Below are 22184 nucleotides of genomic sequence, written 5' to 3' on the forward strand. Positions count from 1 at the left end.
AGTTGTCATGATTGAACTACATTTATCCATATAAATTGCTTTGAGAGCTGTTGAATAAAAGTAATGGCTGCAAGTTAGTTTAAAAACGTTAGGTGTGAAAAAAAAACACAATTGGTTTATATTTATTTTATCTGATGCAATAGTAACCATACATATTTAAGTGTGGCTTATGTGTCCAAATACATTTTGTGGCCACTGTATATTTGTTTCCATATTTGTTTAATGTTGATTAACTGTATGTGTAATATCCTATTTTAGGCGTATACTTTACTTTATTTTTAATCACGTGTTAATATTAAAATATAATTTCAAATAATGTTGAATTTTACTTCTATTTTTTGTATGTTTTTTGCTGTGACACCAGAGGATGGCGCTACATGTTCAATATTCAGTGTGATGTATTACGTCATCAATATCAGTTTTTAAACCCGAGCTCCTTTTCAGTCATATTTACAGTAACATGATGTGAGAAATGTGCATTAAACACTAAATATTAAACAGTTTGCAGATCATGTTGTGAATAAGTGAAGGGGTTTGCTGAAATGAACGTTGTTAGCATGTGCAGTTCTTCATCCCTTCCAAGAAGCTTCTGCAACATTATCAGTGGGAGCGATCAAGTATATTAAATTTCTGTTCAGCTGCCTGATCTACTTTAAACGGTCGGTGTGTGCGTGAGAGAAAGTGAGTTTGTGTGTGTGTGTGTGTGTGTGTGTGTGTGTGTGTGTTGTATATATTTGTTTCATATAAAAAAAAAAAAAAACCTTTGTTTTTTTGAACTGTGAGAATTCACAATTAAGGGTAGGCTATAATGCTACTAATCATTAAAAAATAACATTTATAACATAACGGGATAACAGTGCAGTATTCAATTATTCGTTGAAAATCAATAATAATTTAAATTAAATCTTAATCGATTTCCTTGGAGAGAAAGGTAAACTTTTTCTTCGCGCCCTTTTTCAAACCAACGGTCACAACAATAGGCTACTACTCTTTTGAACGTGTGAGCTTTTTCGCCTGATAGCCTGATGAATGTGCAATTTTTGTAAGCTGTGTTACAATATTCCTTACCGGTAAAGGTTATTTTCGTTATTTTCATTTTATAAACAAGCCAAACAAACTGTTTATATAGGATATTCTTTCATATTACAACTATTCTCTATAATACAGAAATTGTTTTACTGTAAAACAACTCATAACAGCATCTGCCCAGGAAAGGTAAAGTAAAAAGCGTGTTTTAATGTTCCGGTACCTGCATATGTAGGCTAAGGGTTCTCCAGTGATGATCCTCTATAGCCTACCTGCGGCTCAATCTCAGGTTTCATTCAAGACGTTTATGCGTCAGCAACAGCTGTCCTGGAGCTCGCGCTGGCCTCGGGTAAGAGACACTGACTTCAGCTGGAAGAAAGACCAAAGACTGAAGGTTTTGTGGAAATATTTACCTCACTGTGAAAGGTAAAGCTGTGGTCTATAACACTGCATGATGCATAGGTCAGTAGTCGGTTGAGGGCAATGCTGTTTCTATATCTGGAAAGCTGCAGGATTCATTTTGGCCCCCAAAAGTTTTGATTGCATTGCTGTTTTAATATGCTGTTGTTTCATACGTTTCTAGCTTAATAAGAAGCTTGATATGAACATATAATAGAATGTTGAGGAATTGGGATTTAAAATTGTGATGTTGATTAATTTGGTAGGTAGAAAATCAGACTACTAGAATTTTAAATAATTAAAATTGTAAATGGGAAAGATTTTAAAATATTTCTCTCTAAAATACTTGATTTTGATTGGTCAATCATGGCAAATATTTGTGTACAATGACCACTAAATTATAATTGAACATTGTACCAGGCTAAATATTTCCTATAAAGCACAAGATGTGCTACATTCTTAAAAAAAAAAGGTTCAGTGGGGTTCTGTATAGAAGCCTAGGGTTCTTCGCTCAATTTTAAAACACACTTTATGCCAAAAAGATTCTATATAAGGAGAAATGTCTTAAATGATTGCATAATACATTTAATGTTTAATGGGTTATTTCATTTTTTCTAGTGATACTGTTTAAAAACTGTTTAACTGATAAAATTTAATTAAAATAAAAACATGAATTAAAACTAAATCCTGAAAATGATCCCATGATCCCCTAAGGTTCTATATATGATGGAACCCTTTTAAGTTCTATTTAGAACCTTTTCTCCTAAGAGTGTAGTTTCATGTCTCGAAATCATGCTGTAGTCTTTCTTTTCAAACAATAAAATAATTAAAAAGTAATAAATATATATAAATTCAATTAAATATTCACATATAATCATTTATTTATTTTGTAAACAGGTGTGTAGTAAGCAGGATAATGTACATTATCTTGAAATTTGCATAACTCTTTACATATAATAATAAGGATAATTTAATTTCTCAAAGAGCATTTTCTGTTTTTTTCTTTATTACTTTCATGTTGATTTGCTCTCCATTCCATAAATGTATACGCAAAAACTATATAAGTTTTTCCCTATAGCTAATGTGTCAGGTCTATTGTTCCAGCAGATGCTGACTGTGTAGCCACACACTTTTTCCCATCCAACAGTGTATGGAGTCAGAGTTAAAAATAGCCTGGGTCTTCATTTCATGGCTCGGTTGATGATGCTCATAGTGCTCAGTTGTACCCCACCATTCCTCCACTGTTAATCCATGTTGCCCTGATCAGAGGTGTAGGATGATGGAGACTCTTGGACTGTTGGTCCTGAGCCTCTACGCAGAAGCACTCAGATCGGATTTTGCTTAACCCCCCTTAAGATTTATGCCCTTGCCTTTCACAAAGGTACCTGTAGGAAGTAGACTTTTTCTCATGAAGTTAGTCCTGTTTCTCCGAGATGCCAGCTAACTAAAGTTGTTTAATACTGTATATTGCTTTTTGATTGAATAAAAGATGCTTGTTTTTAGTTTAATTGAGGGCGAGATTGAGACCTGAGGTTGAACCTTGTGAGTTTTCCCTGGTTTAGCCCACACTGGTGGACAGGTTGTGGTTGCTTGGAGCTAAACGGTGACATCTCCATGTATATGATACCGGATATATGGATGGAGCAGCTGTTCATGGCTTCATTCAGTGACTAATTATTTGGTGTAGATTCTGTTGAATTAGAGGATGTGTTGTCTTGAGTGTGTGTGCCCGTCTATGAGCGAGTGCTGGGCATCACATGTTCTTGGACGCAGAAGGTGTTGGTTTAAGGTTTCTTTCACCGGTGAAACCATGTGATCTTCTGGCGATCCCCCTACTAGCACTCTCCTAATGTGTGCAAAAGGGGACTCAATGTTGAAGGTGCAAACATAAATTTGACCCGTTTCAGCCACCACACATTTTCGTGCATCCGGAGTTTGTAAAGCAGTGATGTTTGATACCTTTGAGATATTATATCACTATTAGGTATGTGTCAAAGGGCATTTTTAGCCTTTCATCAGTACTGAGCACAGACCTCCATCAAAAAGTGTCCCAATATTTAGGTTTAGGATTTTTAACTGGTTTGAATGTTTTTAACCTTAAAGGTGGAGTAAGTACATTTTCAAAAACACTGTTTGGAAGTTAGTCGGACCGACACCAACAACAAACGTGTAGCCAATCAGCATAAGGGGGCGTATGACGGTCAAGGAGAGAGAACGAGCAAGAGGGAGTTTTGAAGAAAGACTACAGAAAGAGAGATGATGAGACACAATACAAAACAGCTCAAAAGAATATCACTGGAATAAAAGTTTATGACTGGGCAAGCGCTTTAGGACCTGCGTTAATATTAGAAAAGCTTTCCAGCGCTGGAGAGAGTTAGGCGGGAAGGCCTGAAAACAGACACGGAGGCTGCTTTGATTCCGCTTCACATGTGAGTAACACTGGGTTTGAGTGTCATTGATTGTCTGGAGCTGCTGTGCGATTGGCGACTAACAACGAACTCTTGTTTGTATTTACTCTTATGTACTGTATGTTCATTTTTTGTTCTTCCTTGTTGTTCGTTCATCATCTGCTCCTCATCCATTCTCGCATTGCGTGTATAACAGTGGCCAGCTAGTGAGAGTTGTGTAGGTAAACCACTGCACACTGACGACCGCTAGAGAATGTGGTGTTTAGCGTCATTGTTAGTGCATTCGCCTGCCAGCAGCGAGCAGGGTTCGAGATAGACTCGGAGCAGGGTGGTTAGGGTTGGAGGGTGAGTTTTGGAGGCGGAGCAATGAAGAGAGGGGTGTGTTTGTTTGGATTGATTTCAGATATCAACATTGTCCAACAGTGTTTTTGAAATATGGCTTACCCCATCTTTAAGCCAAATAACTAAGCCCGTGCACTGACTCAGTACACTGACACAATAAAGATATTAAAACAAATCAATATAGTAATGTCCTTTTATTTATTGACCAATGCAAAGATAAATGTATAAGAATCATGTGTGACATAAAACCTGGCCATCACACTAGGAACACCTTTTGGGGGTACTAAATTAGCTCTTACTTAGTAGGGTCTAGCCCAGCACAGTAGGAACTACCAGTGACGTAAATGTAAGTTGACTGGCCAAAACGCAGAACAAACACCAGCACTCACCATTTTTAAAAAGCCTTGTAAATACACAGTTTATACTTACTCCACGGACATGGAAAACAGTGATAGATATCATTTACCTGTCGCCTTTGTCTGTGTTTTCTCAGCCTCGATGATATAGCATTGTAGGTTTTCGTAGGAGATAGGGGGCCCTATCATACACAAGTTTTTTTTTTTTTTTTTTGCTAGTTTCAGCCTGACGCAGTTATCATTTTCATGTCCAGCACCATGTGCAAACGAGGTGTGTTCAGTGCATTATTGGCGCGTTCTATTTTGAGGCAACTGAAAATGACTGCTCATTGACTTTAGACCAGATTTTTGTTGGTATGGCGCAGTCATTTTCATTGCCTCAAAATAGCAACGCGCCAACAATGCGTCTTAACACCTCGTTTTCAGACCAGCACGCCCATAGGAACAGATGGGCGCGAGCATTTGCTATTTAAATAACATGGGCTGGACAAGAAAATGATAACTGTGTAGGCTCATACAAAAAAAAAAAAAAACTTGTGTCAATTGTGCCGTATTTTTTTTTTTGTTTTTTTAAAGGGTTTTGTAAAATTCACCTAAAGGAAGGTACACAACATGTTGTACACACACTGGGACGCGCAGCAGCACACAAACATGCCAAATATTAAAAATAAAAGATTCCTCCTGGAGACGTTCAGTCTTTACACTTGCAAATTCCGCCATGTAAATAGTGAATCCGCCATGGTGCAAGCACAATTCATTAAAGGGAATGGGAGATGAGACTTTGATTGGTTTATTGCACAATACACCCAAAACAACCCTTTTGGACCATGCTCCTGGCACGCCAACCATTTTTTTGCAAACGCAAAAGGTATTGACATGTAAGTCGTTAAAATAGGGCCCTTCATCTCTTAGCCTTCCTTTTTGCTCTTTCAGGCTTATACATTCCATCTCTGTTATCACAAAACCCACTGCACACAGTAAAAACACAGCTCTGATCACGGCTTCTTCCATCTTCTAGTTGGTGACGTTGTTGAATGCAGCACTTTAATGAAGTCGCTGTCGGCCGGCTTACGTCACGTCAGAGTTCCTACTGGTGGTGTGAATGTGAACAGGTAAATGGCCCTAGGGGAAAATTTCGTTCTTGGAGGACCGCCCTGATGGCTAGTTCCTATAACTGAGTTCCTATAACTACTCAGTGCGAAAGCCCCTATACTGTAGTGTGCTATATTACAGTTCCAGTATCCTTCAGTTCAAGGAATAGTTCACCCAAAAATTAAATTTCTGTCATTTATCACTCACATGTGGTTTCAAACCCGTAAGACCTTCGTTTATCTTTGGAACACAAATTAAGATATTTTTGATGAAAGCCTGCATAGACAGCAATTTTACTACCATTTTCAAGGCCCTGAAAGGTATTAAAGACATCATTAAAATAGTCCATGTGACTACAGTGGTTCAACCTTAATTTTGTGAAGCGACAAGAATACTTTTGTGCTCAAAAACAAAACAAAAACAATGACTTTATTCAACAATTTCTTGTCTTTCCTGTCATTCTCCTACCCTTACGTTGTAGACAGTGCATGGCTTCCGGGTTCTACGCCAGAACGGCGACTCAGTATTGGCTGACGCTGTTCACGTGAGCACCACATGCGTTCTGACGAAGACATTGTTGAATAAAGCTGTTATTTTTGTTTTGTTTTTGTGCACAAAAGTATTCTCGTTGCTTCATAAAATTAAGGTTGAACCACTGTAGTCACATTTTAACAATGACTTTTCTACCTTTAAATTGCTTGTAATTAAATTGCTGTCTATGGGAAGTTAGAGAGCTCTCGGATTTCATCAAAAATATCTTAATTTGTGTTCCGTATATGAAGGTCTTGTGGGTTTGGAACAACATGAGGGTGAGTAATTAATGACAGTATTTTCATTTTTGAATGAACTAACCCTTTAAATGTCAGTCTCTCTCACAGAAAGATATGCTGTTGCTACAGAATACTTCATTGTTCATGATTCATGTAAATTATATCTGTAGTGTTAACATGCTTGTATGTTTGTATTGAATCCCACATTTTATCAAATAGATATACAGACCTTAGAAGATGAATAATCCTCATATTTGGAATGAAATGACATAGTTGCATACGATTTCAGTTGCAGTGGATCTGAGACATCTTTGCCAATAAGGCTCTAGCATTCATTAGGGCTTTGTGTGAGGCCTTATAGAGACCAGAGAGCAAGGTTAAGTGGATACGGCAGTGTTAAAGAGAGCAAAGTGAGACATGTATATGACCCTTTAAGAAGACATAGGCCCAGAGCATGCCTCATGTCATCACGCTATGGTAAAAAAATCTCTTGTTTTTATTACTGATCATTTGTTTACAAGCTTACCTCATAGGCATAAGGACAGGTGTCAAGAGGTCACATATAGTCAAGCTACTCCGGATCTTATTTAAATTAAATGTAGAGGTATTTTGCTCTGTTGAAATGTCAGTTGTGTCAGCATATTTGTTTTATAGTTTTAATGCTATTTATGCTTTTCAATCCTGGAATAGGCATGTTCTTTGCCGCATTGTAAAAATAGAATTTTTTTCTGCATGTCAGTCAGTGACATGCAGAAAAAAGATCATGTGTTAACAACACCTCAAGCGATTGCCTACGTACAGTTACCCCAAAAATTATTTGGACAGTTAAGCTGCTCTAAATATGTATGAATGTAAATGCAGATGACATTTTGTTTTGCACTTTGTGAACTTTCTGAGCCATTTCTTCAGTTAAAATAGGTTTATGAACAATGAGTCACAGGTTCACTTGGACCTGAAAACCTCGATGCAGGTACCTTATAATTTTAATTAAATGTGGTTTTACCAAATGGACCCAAATGAATAATGCCAACTTTCCATTATTCATTTTTTTGCATTTAACAAAATTTTACTATTTAAAACATATACATATTAAAATGACATTAGTATACCCCCTAAATCTGCATCTAATCTATGTGTAAATTACAAACCCTCCTGGAGACTGATGTGTGCTATTGCCAGTGCCATTGAGTCAGGTCTAATTTTATCAGGTCTGTCTAAGGTCAGATTTTTCTTTTTTTAAAATAACTGTTTATGCATGTCAGGTTTGGGTTAGAAGTGATTTTGGTCAGGTACAAATCACTAGAAAGTTAACTCAGCTCAAGTTCTATCTTCATTATGAACATATTGCTTTATAATTGAAACCATTTTGCTTGAAGGTGTGCTTATGCTAGCTTTCTTAAAAATACATTACAGATGTTTTTTTTAATCTATGCAACTTATGTGTATGTATATTGTTGGACATTTTCCTATATGGTTTATTATTGTCTTTTACATCTGTGTTTTGCTGCCAAACATTGAGCATCAGTCATTTGAAAAAGTTTGGCAAGGATCACTCAAATGAAGAGAATCTTTCACTATAATTCTGAGTGCATAACAGTATGAGATCTCTATTTGCCTGTTGTTCTTGGGTGGAGGTACAGTAAGATGCAACACCAGCCACAAATATTATCATGTCATCAGACAGCATTACAACTTCTTCTGCCCTATAATTGAGACTTCAGTCAGTGTCACTAGTCTTGACCTGTGTGCTGGTTTTACGCAAATCTCTATTGACAGCTAAAAAAAAGACATGAGCAAGTTGCTGGACTATCCTGTGGCATAGCTATTACTTGTTGAAGATCCGATCTTCTATAATGAAATCAGGAAATATCTTCAATAAAGACTCAGCAAAAGTTTGCTTCACAAACAAGGGTCAGTTCAATGCTGGATTTGCACAAAAGATTACCATGATGTTACATGCTAGTCGATGAGTTGAATCAACTTAACTCTATTATCCTCTAATTTATCCACTAACCATTCAGAAATGTCCAGTTTCATTCTAAAAGTTGTAACTTCTTCCTGAGTCTCTCCATCAGTGTCCGACTCCGGTTTGAGCAATGCAAGGCTGAACACCTGTTACTGACAATCCTCATTTTGGCTGCGTGAGATCCTCCAGCTTTGTTGTTGTTGAGTATGCGATGCACGAGCTGTTAAAGCTCCGCCCTCTTCTGGAAAGGGGGCCGGGAGCAGCAGCTCATTTGCATTTAAAGGGACACACACAAAAACTCCAGAGACTTACATCTTGTGTAAAGGGGCATAATAGGTACCCGTTAAGGCTAGGGGAAAACTGGGCCCCTGACCTGATTTAGAGTTTTAAAAAGTCCTGAGAGTTTTAAAAAGTAGAGGAGGGGGTTGCACTCTGTCTCATCCTGTAGGGATAAATAGGAGATCTTGATGGCCGACTTAATAGCCCCATTCAAGACGGCACAGTGAAGCTTAATATTGGTGGGAAAAGAGAGAGAAATGGTCATAAACGGTGACCCAGAAATACTAATGATGCCCCAGTGTTGGGGTAAAACATTACAAGTAACGTGAGTTAGGTAATCAGATTACACTAATAACAGTAATCAGTAATTACTCAGCATTACTAAGTTTCAACAAAATATCTGACTTTCAAATAACGCAAGTTACTTTTGTTTTCCCATTTATTGACTGACACCTCTCCTGTTTCCATGTTGAGAGAAATCATGAGTAAGTGCAGGTATGGTTAATGGTTATTGTAGTTCTAGACCAGTGGCGGCTACTGGTCTGTCAGAGAGGGGAAGCTCATTTTCGGCCTACATCATAAAATTGTCTATTTATTTAAAAGTAAATTCTGCCCTACGTTCCTTTTCAAGAAAATGGTCTGTGACCCTGTCGTACCAACTAGGAGTCTTTTCAAGTGACTTGACCAGTGTCCTCTCAATGGCCAGCAGAGCTAGGCTGCTTAAACGGCCTTGGCCCATTGTGTTTCGGGTGTAGGACTTGAGTCGCTTTAAACAGGAGAAGCTCCTTTCTACACCTGCAGATGTAGCTCCAATTGTTGCCACTAATGAGAACAGTTTGGATGACTTCCATTAAACAGACTTTGTCATACCAGGAGAGCTGAAAAGACCTGTTATTTTTCCCTATCTTTTGCACTAAATCAATCTTAGGTGTTGATCTGCCCTGCTGTTTAATTCTAAGTTTTTCCTCGTAAGGAACACTTTCAAATGGCTTCGCCAAAATCAGGTCGACAATATTAGCACCGTCTGCCATCGTGCGCAGTTTCACCCACGACGCTAGCCTAGCCTACTAACGTTATATGAATGAATGAATGAATGAATGAACGATCTAAAAAAAAAAATATTAAACTCTGTAAAACTGAAACAAGGAATGTGGTGTATAATTGTGTGAAATGTATGATGAAAATCAAGCAATTTCGCCAAGCAAATATCAAAGAAATAGGTTGCAGCAGTTTTTATTTCGACTGAACTTGAGAAATCCGCGATGGGACTGAGCGCGAATAGCTTCAGTGATTCCTTATAGTACAGAATCGCTGTCAGTCAAAAGGAGATGCAGTCTTTCGACAGACCCTCCAATCATCACGCAGAAGCTCGGAGTCCGGGCCAGCCCACTCCCCATTCACCCCCAGAGACGCTGAGCGTCCGTGGGCGGGACATAATCGCAGCGTTTATCCAATGACCGTCTAGTTTCGAAGCGCTGAAAAAAACCGTTCAAAGCAGCCCCATTGAAGTCAATGGACGCTGGGCTTCAATAGGGAAATGCACTGTGACGCTGCGGGAATGTATGAGAAGGAAATCGAGTCAGCCGACCTGCTATATGTAACTGATTCTGAACGAACTCGTCTTTGAGATGAACGTTTTCTAACGCATTTTTAGTCAATAAAATGTTAATACAATAGTACATATTTGACCATTAATTTTGTGACATTATAAGGGAAGCCAAGCTTCCCTTGCAGTCTTAAAGAAATCGCCACTGTTCTAGACTAAATGTGAGCATCTCACTTGCACAAAAACAGATTCGGTATTCCTCAAAACAAATAAAAACATTGAAATTTCAAACTATTAAAGGTGCCCTAGAATTAAAAATTGAATTTATCTTGGCATAGTTAAATAACAAGAGTTCAGTACATGGAAATGACATACAGTGAGTCTCAAACTCCATTGTTTCCTCCTTCTTATGTAAATCTCATTTGTTTAAAAGACCTCTGAAGAACAGGCGAATCTCAACATAACACCGACTGTTACGTAACAGTCGGGGTGTACGCCCCAATATTTGCATATGCCAGCCCATGTTCAATGCATTACACAAGGGCAGCCAGTATTAACGTCTGGATGTGCACAGCTGAATCATCAGACTAGGTAAGCAAGCAAGAACAACAGCGAAAAATGGCAGATTGAGCAATAATAACTGACATGATCCATGATATCATGATATTTTTAGTGATATTTGTAAACTGTCTTTCTAAATGTTTCGTTAGCATGTTGCTAATGTACTGTTAAATGTGGTTAAAGTTACCATTGTTTCTTATTGTATTCACGGAGACAAGAGCCGTCGTTATTTTCATTATTAAACACTTGCAGTCTGTATAATTCATAAACACAACTTCATTCTTTATAAATCTCTCCAACAGTGTAGCATTAGCCGTTAGCCACGGATCACAGCCTCAAATTCATTCAGAATCAAATGTAAACATGTGGAAAGTTACTGGAGCGCGCAGCCGCGCGTCTCTCACATGGATCGTCATGGCAGTGATTGACAAGCCAGAGGGCCAATCCGTGCACGTCTCTCACAAGGAACGTCATGGCAGTGATTGACAAGCCAGAGGGCCAATCGTTTACGCGATGATCGCGTAAACGATTGGCTGATGTTTTTAAGGCCCTACCTCGTGCACAGATGATGTATATTAATATTATTACTTTCAGTGCACCTAATAAATAGTCTTTTATCAGTTAGTAAAGACAGTTTCAAGTAATATTGCAAAAATGTATAAAACAAAACATCCTCTTTAGCACCTTTAAGGCAAGCGCGAGCTCCGTGGGCGGGGAGCGTGAGCATTTAAAGGGGCCGCAGCCTGAATCGGCTCATTTCTAATTATGCCCCAAAATAGGCAGTTAAAAAAATTAATTAAAAAAATCTATGGGGTATTTTGAGCTGAAACTTCACAGACACATTCAGGGGACACCTTAGACTTATATTACATCTTGTAAAAAAACGTTCGATGGCACCTTTAAGCACAACTGCAATAATTAAAATGTTGAATAATACATATTTATATGTACTTAATATCACTTTATTAACCTTTATTTCTTTGCTGTTGACCTTTCAATGATCCAATTCATCCATACTAAGCAAAAAACAACTTTGGTTAAACATCACATTTGTGTTTCATTTTTTTGTTTTTAGTAAGAGTGTTAAACTTTCTTCTCCTGGATCATTTCACTTTTAGTGTGAAAGGGCTTTTACATTTGCCAAAAACAGAACTCTTTTATCTTGTTATTAAACAAACAAATAACCAAGTCCAGCCCAGGTGAGAAAAAATAACGCAAAGGAAACGTAATGCATTACTTTTCATAAAATGTAATGCAAGTAGTTACCTTTTTAGGGAGTAACGCAATATTGTAACGCATTACTTTTAAAAGTGACTTTCCCCAACCAGTGGTCTCACAACCTTGAGCACATAAACTTGTAAGAAAAGAGAAGAGATGGGTTGAATTAAATTACAATGCATTGGTAATGGAGTGACAGTAACCCTGCTGTGGAAACTCAAGAAGATGTGCGCTGTAATAGGTGGAAGGATCAAGGGGAGGGATCATTTGTTTTTAACAGCAAAAGGAGTCTCATAAGTCTAGGCGTTGGGCGATGAGGTGTGGGTCGGAGCTGAGTTGGCGTGTTAGCCTGTTTATTGGTGCGATGCGAGTGAGGCTGGAATTAGCAGAGTCATCGGGCTTCTGTAACTCGATGCTCAACTGTGATGGCCCACGGCAGCTGAGCAGCAACCATATCAGTGCTTGTGTGGTACGCATGTGTATTGGATTGATACAGAGTGTAAGTCTCCTCAGCCCTGTATACTGGCCCCCATAAAGAAACACTGAATCCTTTACAGTGTATGTATGTGTGCATGCTTTCAACTTATGCCCATGTTATGTATGCTGCCATACAAAGGCAAACTTCATTACCACTCAACCAAAAAAATGTTTTTTTTTTATTTATTTTTATTGAAATATGATTAAATCAGATAAGGTCCCATTAGTTAACGTTAGTTATTGCATTTAACTAATCATGAACAAAACATTTGTCTATTTATTAGTCTTTTTCAATGTTAGTTTCAACATTTACTAATACATTATTCAAATCAGAAGTTGTATCTGAGCTAACATGAGCTACTGTAACAATGAACAGTTGTGTTTTCATTAATGTTAACAAAGATTCAATAACTACTGTAACAAATGTAGCTATAGTATTGCTCAATGGGTAACATTTATTTTAGTGTCCTTGTTACACAACGTTACATGTACTTACTATAGTAATAATGGTATTATTATGTATAATTACATGCAACTGATATGATAATTACTGCAACTCAATAGTAAGTACATGTAGTAAATTAATATTACTCAGTACTTAAATATATAATTTACACTGTAACAAGGACACCTTGAAGTAATGTAACCACTCCTTGTTAATGTTAGTTATGTATTAGCTAACATTAAAGGCACAATATGTAAGATTTTTGGATCAAAATATTCAAAAACCACTAGAACAGTGTTATATGTTTTGATGACTTGTGTACTTACATTATCCCAAATGTTTCCAACAATGTTTAAATACAGAGAAATCAGCTATTTTAACCAGTGTAACAGCCCATGTCATTGTGTCGCCTGTCAATGACGTCATATCCACATTACCATTTCCTTCCCTAGAAGCCATGGAAGGACCAAAGACGCTTTAATATATTATCCGCAACTGTTTGGATACCTTTATTGACAAATTTTAATTTGGATTTGTCTATTAATATTTTTGGACTCTTATAAATCGTGTTACCATTCACTCGCATTATAAGACTGACAGACAGCAACGGTTCAAGTTAAAAACCATCATTTGTGTTCTACTGAAGAAACAAAGTCACCTACATCTTGGATGCCCTGGGGGTAAGCAGATAAACATCACATTTTCATTTTTGGGTGAACTATCCCTTTAAGTGAAGGTACAGTTGAGAAAGACAAGGCTCAAGTTAATCTCTCTCGAGTTAATCAGTCTTAAAAAGAACAGAATCCAAATTTATCTGCTGTCATTATTAATGCTAATCAGACAACAAAAAAAGAGAGAAAATCTCTCACTGCTTGCTTTTGTAACTTTAATAAGAATTAAACTATGCATTGTTTTTTATACCTTTGATTACTTTATACATTACACCTAGTGCTTGAAGTTTTTTCATGTAGGTCTATTTCGTCTGTCTTTGTTCTATTGTAGTTTGTCTTCTTTGCTCTTTCTTTATCACAGTTTATTTGTTTTCCGTAAGCTTGAGAGTTTTTTAGGCTAGTATAATTTTTTTTTAATTATATTGAAATTGATGATAATTATGAAATTTCAATGATATGGAAAATGTTGATATCATAAACATCTTATTTAAAGCAAAAATAACTATATTGTGATATATATTGTTATCGTGATATAAAATTACTTAAAGGTGCCATCGAACATTTTTTACAAGATGTAATATAAGTCTAAGGTGTCCCCTGAATGTGTCTGTGAAGTTTCAGCTCAAAATACCACATAGATTTTTTTTAATTCATTTTTTTAACTGCCTATTTTGGGGCATAATTAGAAATGCGCCGATTCATGTTGCGGCCCCTCGCACTTGCCTTAAACAGTGCATAAACAAAGTTTACACTGCTAATATAACCCTCAAAATGGATCTTTACAAAGTGTTCGTCATGCATACTGCATGCATGCGTCGGATTATGTGAGTATAGTATTTATTTGGATGTTTACATTTGATTCTGAATGAATTTGAGGCTGTGATCCGTGGCTAACGGCTAATGCTACACTGTTGGAGAGATTTATAAAGAATGAAGTTGTGTTTATGAATTATACAGACTGCAAGTGTTTAATAATGAAAATAACGACGGCTCTTGTCTCCGTGAATACAATAAGAAACAATGGTAACTTTAACCACATTTAACAGTACATTAGCAACATGCTAACAAAACATTTAAAAAGACAGTTTACAAATATCACTAAAAATATCATGTTATCATGGATCATGTCAGTTATTATCGCTCCATCTGCCATTTTTCGCTATTGTTCTTGCTTGCTTACCTAGTCTGATGATTCAGCTGTGCACATCCAGACGTCCTGCCCTTGTGTAATGCCTTGAACATGAGCGGGTATATGCAAATATTGGGGGTGTACACCCCGACTGTTACGTAACAGTCGGTGTTATGTTGAGATTCGCCTGTTCTTCGGAGGTCTTTTAAACAAATGAGATTTATATAAGAAGGAGAAAACAATGGAGTTTGAGACTCAATGTATGTCATTTCCATGTACTGAACTCTTGTTATTTAACTATGCCAATATAAATTCATTTTTTAATTCTAGGGCACCTTTAAGATTTTGGTCATTTCGCCCAGCCCTACTGTCACATGCCTTATTGTTAGTTCATGTCAGCCCAAGGTCCATTAAATTATGTTAACAAGATACAACTTTTTATTTTAATAATTTCTTAGTATATGTATTAGAAAATAACATTAACTAAGATTAATAAATGCTTTAGAGCTATTTTTCATTGTTAGTTCATGTAGTTGAACTAATACTAACATATTTCAGTATATATAGCCTATTTGATGTAGTGTTTGATTTCACATTAGAAATTGTGTTCAAACAGAAAGATACAAAATGGCAGCCTGACACAGGTAACCACCTCCTCTGTAGTAGTGGGCAGCCATTGGCTGTGGTCATGTGAGCTCATCATGATCTATGTGAGTTGGCAGGGGTGACTGTGTCTGCTAAATTAATAAGTAATATGATGTTCTAGAGTAATGTTCACTTCTCTTTGGTACTGTGGGAAAGTGTCTTGCTGTTGCTCCCAAGCCTGTCCTACACACTTTGTCATGGCTTTGGCACATTTATTTGAGTTGCCTCATAGTTCAGATCTCACAGGTGGAGTCTGCAGACTGGAGGTTCGGCTGGTTGTGGCTCATGTCTTAGATGGAGCATTAGTCTGCCAAGCATACATCTTCAAGGTCAGCTTGTAATGTGGCCTTTCTTGGCAGTCCACAGTCATCTTAACTGACATTTCAAACCTCAGTGGTGTACATTTATTGTTATGAGATACTTTATAGATCGTTAAATTATTAATGTGACCTGAAGTGACTCACAGCATAATATTATCAGAACTCTCTACATATGGTTGAACAAGTAACTTTATCTGATATCAACGTAGAGTCTTAACCCTATTATAAAGCTTACTGTATCATATTTGATATGCATATTTCTATGGCCTCTAAATTATCAGCATGATCAAAACTTTGCTGAAAATCTTGTTGTACATCTACCACATGCCTTCTGTTGTCTGGTTGATAGTTTATTACTTTTTACTAAGTAAAACGCCTTGCTTCAAATATCATTCGCAGAAATTCAGTTCAGATACACCTGATTTTTTCACTGTGAAATCTTATTTTTATAAAATAAATCTGATAATAACTTTTATATTGTTAGTAATATTTCAAGATAAACACTTACTGGACTGTAGCAACTTAGGTTTACTTGATGAATTACTTCCATGAATCATTTTTTAGAAGATTTATGTTAAAAAGTAAGTTTCAAAGTACATGCTTTTGAAGAATGTTAGGGTTCATTTCACAGTCATCATTGTATTGTATTGTATTGTATATGTTTTTACCCTCACGAATAAAACTACAGTTTTGATAATAAAATAAAGCATTTAAATAATCATCTTACTAAGACATTATTTGTAAATATAGAGATTTAACTGATATGTATATACTTGCATAAAATCTGCATTTTAAACTATATTTGTTATATTTGATCTCACTAGATTTACATTACAAGTTATCAGAATTTAATCTTACTGCCATATAAATATCAGCAACTGCACCAAATTGCATACTTTTTGCTCAGTATGGGCTTCTCAATAAAGACGTGTAAGAGGTGTTTTTATTCTCACTATATTGTACCATTAAAACCAGTTGAAATATGGCTTGATCAAATATTTAATATTATATTTAAAAAAAATTTTTTTTTTCCATTTAAAAAAAATGATTTTTCAGGCTAATATTTCATGCTTTACTGGATCATGTCCTTATCCCATTCTGATTATAGGCAAAAATAAATTTAAAAATGTGTAAATTCTGTGTAACTAGTGGCACAGAAATTTGTTTCCTGAACCATTCTTGAGATATTTTTATTTATTTATTTAGGAGATGTTATTAAACAATAAGGATGTAAATGTAAGTATGTATGCACAGTGTCGTTGTCAGTGACGGGAAAAAAGTAGACGCTATCACATACAAGAGAATGCATACTCATAAAAATTTAGTCCTGGATGGCCTGGTTTTTAAATGTAGAATGGAGAAATTTTGTAATTGAGTGCATAAACTTCAAAATGTAATTTTTAAACTTACAGTACTTAGACACCAAAACTTTTGTTTCACACCCAAGACTGTTTGTCTTCAAATTTCAATTTATTTGGTTGTTGTTCTTTGGGGTTCATGTGCTAGGCTGTCCTACATTGTGGAAGGGAACCACAATTGATGACATAATTTGCATATTTCACACTCATTTAGCTACAGACGCATTTAGTTCACATTCAACAGAATTGACTAAATTGAGCTGGATCTGACCCTTTTGTCTTCTTAGAGCTGCTTTACAACTTAAATTTGTTTCATAATTGAATAATTTAATAACATTAACATAGGGCTGGGCGATGTATCGCATGAGATTGTCACGCGCATTTTCGTCAGTAAAGCCGGTTCCCTGATTACCGCTAAATCACCATCACCTGCTTTCAAATGGAGCGGCATTTAATAGACAGAGCCGTAGATCACTGACAAGCCACGCAATATCGCGTTCATTATCGAAGGCCGATTCATCTGCGATATGAACGCGATATTGCGTGGCTTGTCAGTGATCTACGGCTCTGTCTATTAAATGCCGCTCCATTTGAAAGCAGGTGATGGCGATTTAGTGGTAATCAGGGAACCGGCTTTACTGACGAAATGCGCGTGACAATCGCATGCGATATATCGCCCAGCCCTACATTAACACTGTTATTTTCCTGTTTTAATAATGTGAAGGTGCTTTGAAACAATCTTTAATGTATAAAGTGCTATATAAATAAATGGACTTCTTAAAGATGCTTGACTCTGAATAAATTGCTATAGTTATTTATTTATTTATAAAGTTGTTTATTTTAAAGGTGCCATAGAATGTGTTTTCAAAAGATGTAATATAAGTCTAAGGTATCCCCTGAATGTGTCTGTAAAGTTTCAGCTCAAAATACCCCATCGATTTTTTTTTTATTCATTTTTTTAACTGCCTATTTTGGGGCATCATTAAATATGCGCCGATTCAGGCTGCGGCCCCTTTAAATTCTCGTGCTCTCCGCCCCCGAGCTCGCGACTGCCTTAAACAGCATAAACAAAGTTCATACAGCTAATATAAACCTCAAAATGGATCTTTACAAAGTGTTCGTCATGCAGCATGTCAAATCGCGTAAGTATGGTATTTATTTGGATGTTTAAATTTGATTCTGAATGAGTTTGATAGTGCTCCGTGGCTAAAGCTAACATTACACACTGTTGGAGAGGTTTATAAAGAATGAAGTTGTGTTTATGAATTATACAGACTGCAAGTGTTTAAAAAATGAAAATAACGACAGTCTTATCTCCGTGAATACAGTAAGAAACGATGGTAACTTTAACCACATTTAACAGTACATTAGCAACATGCTAACGAAGACAATTTACAAATATCACTAAAAATATCATGTTATCATGGATCATGTCAGTTATTATTGCTCCATCTGCCATTTTTCGCTGTTGTCCTTGCTTGCTTACCTAGTCTGATGATTCGGCTGTGCAGATCCAGACGTTAATACTGGCTGCCCTTGTCTAATGCCTTGAACATGAGCTGGCATATGCAAATATTGGGGGCGTACATATTAATGATCCTGACTGTTTACGTAACAGTCGGTGTTATGTTGAGATTCGCCTGTTCTTCGGAGGTCTTTTAAACAAATGAGATTTATATAAAAAGGAGGAAACAATGCTGTTTGAGACTCACTGTATGTCATTTCCATGTACTGAACTCTTGTTATTTAACTATGCCGAGGTAAATTCAATTTTTAATTCTAGGGCACCTTTAATTTGTTTGTCCTCAAAATGCACTTGAAAACTACATATTCATAAAAAACTTCCATATATGAAGTCCATGGTAACATCGATCAAATTTATTTTTCCTTCTCTCCCTTTCAGGAGCTTGGTGTAGAGATTCCCCGTTGAGGTGGTATCTCTTCGCGATGCCAAGATGGCAAGCCTGCTCCCTCGCACAGGCACAAACGCGTTCCGCAAATTCACCCCAGAGTCACTGGCGGAGATCGAAAGGCTCATCCAGGAGAGGAGCACCAGAGAGGAAGTAGATGGGGTTGAGGAGGAACCACAGGCACCGAGTAGTGATCTGGAGGCAGGAAAGTGCCTGCCCATGATCTATGGTGACCCACCAGAGCATCTCCTCAACACTCCTCTGGAGGATATCGACCCCTTTTATAAAGCACAGAAAGTCAGTCTCACACGGTCACACCCATAAATGTTAAATAGTTTGCCCTGTACTTAAACCTAAACCTGTTCGTCTGGTGTCTATAAATGTTTTCAAGCCTTTGTGTTAACCTCTTTCTCATTTGCAGACATTTATTGTCATAAGCAAGGGAAACACAATCTACAGGTTCGCAGCTGAACCAGCGCTGTTTTGTATCAGTCCTTTTAGTCTTGTCAGAAGAGGAGCCATCAAAATTCTTATACATTCATATCCTTCTTATGCCATCTTTTTGATAACAATCAACATTTTTTTGTAATGATTATCATGATTGATACAGTAATGTTGTGTAATGTAGCTGTTTGCCATATTTACCTTGACTTGTGCTTCAAATATTTTAGTATGTTCATCATGATCACCATCTTGTCCAACTGCGTGTTCATGACAATGAGTAACCCTCCAGCCTGGAGTAAAACAGTCGAGTAAGAGTTGCCTTGTGTGAACATACACATTTTTAGTGAAAGTGACTTTGTTGAATCTCTTGAGTACTAGCAGAAGTCTCAAATAATTTTTAATAAAATAAAGTTTATAAAAAAACTTTAAAAAAAAACAACTTTAAAATATCAATATAAAATAACACATTTCATGATGGTTTATATATATATATATATATATATATATATATATATATATATAATGTATGTATTTGTATCTTAAATATATCATTATTAATACTAGTACAGTATAATTGTGACTCTGAAGTACCTATTTATGATAATTAATTCAGAAGAAATATGTTTATTTCTGTTTATTTATTTGTTATTGTAGGTATGTTTTTACTGGTATATATACCTTTGAAGCAACAATCAAAGTTTTGTCACGAGGCTTCTGCATCGGACCTTTCACATTCCTTCGTGATCCATGGAACTGGCTTGATTTCATGGTGATCAGCATGGCGTGAGTATTTGAATTCATATATAATTTGAATACACACATATATAGACCTTCATGTTCAGTCATGAAACTCTAAATGGCACAGGCTGATAGGTCCTTACATGCAATATGCAAAGCAATCACACCATTGCCACATGGCATAATCTGATTGGCCTCTGCTGATTCGGCAGCCAATGACAATGCTTATTCAATATTTAAATAGTCTGTTTGAGTGTTTGTTTGTAGGCTAGTCCTGCACTGCGCTATGAGAGATCCTCTGAAACCCTCCACCTCCCCCAGCTCCACCTGCCTAGATCTGCTACAGGATTTATGTATAGCCGCTTTTCCGTCGAAATACAAATCATCCCAGGAACTTTTTTCCCCCAGACCTGTTGCTGTATGCGTTTCCATCGCATGCGTTTCCATCCGTGTAAAGTACCGTGAAGATTAAGTCCGGTGACGTAGGACTGCGTGTGACTTTCCAGTTCCCGTTGGAATTCGTACTCTGCATATAAGCTTAATAAAGCCTGAACCTCATCGTCAGTCCATCAGTCATATTTTTTTAACTCCGTTGTTGATTTGAATAGCAAAAAACTCTTGCCGAACGCAACAGACTTTTAAAAATGCTGTGGAGTCAACCAATCAAAATGCTGCATGAACTCAACCAATCAGCATGTTCAGCGCCCAACTCCCACCCCTGAAAGTTTCTGAATTTGAAAAAGTACTACCTCGCAAGCAAGGACTTTCTGAAGGGCAAATTTTTACCTGGAACTAGTGAAAAATGTTCGCAACTAAGTTTTTTCCCTTGACTAAGACGAGACGATGACGAGGCGATAATAAGGCCATTAAAACGATAACTGTGACTATATTAACATGCAATATTGTTGAGGAAAAAAGACGAGACTAAAATGTAGTTAAAACAATGAAAACTGTGTTGTATTCTTGGATTATCATTAAACCCAGTGGTTTTGTAGATCTCCGTATTTGCCTCATCTCTCCTGCATACACATCCATAACAGAAGAACGGACCCAGCCGCTGGAGAATCTACAAACCATCATGGGTATTTTTTCCTCACCGATGCTCCAGCTCTTCCCGTGCCTCCTACTTCAATGTCCGCGGCAGATCGGCTCCTCGGGCTGTTACAGTTTGGACGCTCGCTGGAGAGGTATGTGGAGGAGTTTGTTGAGTTAGCTTTTTTGACAAACTGGTCGGATGCTCGTTTAAACGCCCTGTTTCTGGATGGACTGGACGAGAGCACTATCCGTTTTGACGAACCTGATAATTTTGTTTCCTTAACCGATACTATTAATCTGATTTTGTATTTAAATGGCTCCAAATTCGTAGTTGAAGAGGTTCATAAAGATAAGTGCTCATCTCGTCCAGTCCCCCCAGAAACACGGTTGGCCTGGCCAGTTCGTCCGTCTCCCTCTTCCTCCACATACCCCTCCAGTGAGCTTTTCCCCTGCACCATATCTGAGCCACACACCTCTGTTGTGTCCGGGCGGACCAAGAGGAGGAAGAGGAAGAAGGGCAGGCTTTCTCCAGTCTCCTGTGAGCCAGTCTCCCCAGTCTCCGCCGAGCAAGCATCTCCAGTCTCCGCCGAGCAAGCATCTCCAGTCTCCGCCGAGCAAGTTTCTCCAGTCTCCACGGAGCCCTCTCCAATCTCCACAGAGCCCTCTCCAAGCTCCGCTGAGCCCACTCCAGTGCCAGTGGGGCTTTTGGTTATCTATGAGGGGATGGACTGGACCCCTTTGCAAGTATCTCCAGTCTCCACCGAGCCCTCTGCTCCAGCCGGTCACGAGCCTGCTCCAGCCAACCATGAGCCCGCTCCAGCTACCAGCTACGAACTGTATGTCTCCCCGCTGGTCCCGTACAGCCCTAAGTCTGTGTCCCCTCCCTGCCTCCCTCTCCCACCTCCTCCCATCTATCTCCATGCTTCATCTCCACCTCCAGCCTCCTCGACCAGGACTCCACCTCGGCCCGTTGATCCATTACCTCCACCTTGGCTCCAACCTCCCTCGTCTCCACCGTGGCCCATCAGTCCACCAGTTCTGCCAGACTC

The 22184-nt window shown here is 37.7% G+C and overlaps 1 protein-coding gene across 1 annotated transcript in view; it reads left to right on the forward strand.

The window, feature by feature from the left end:
• Positions 1-995: 995 nt before the first annotated feature.
• The window catches only part of scn4aa (sodium channel, voltage-gated, type IV, alpha, a), a 54061-nt gene continuing 32872 nt past the window's right edge, over positions 996-22184 (forward strand). The window contains 5 exon segments of the mRNA XM_048170242.1: positions 996-1452; positions 18912-19215; positions 19340-19458; positions 19581-19670; positions 20017-20145. Of these exon segments, the coding sequence (XP_048026199.1) occupies positions 18964-19215; positions 19340-19458; positions 19581-19670; positions 20017-20145 (590 nt within the window). The 5' untranslated portion in view covers positions 996-1452; positions 18912-18963.

This window comes from Megalobrama amblycephala, linkage group LG20 (assembly GCF_018812025.1).
Source record: "Megalobrama amblycephala isolate DHTTF-2021 linkage group LG20, ASM1881202v1, whole genome shotgun sequence".
Classification (NCBI taxonomy): Eukaryota; Metazoa; Chordata; class Actinopteri; order Cypriniformes; family Xenocyprididae; genus Megalobrama; species Megalobrama amblycephala.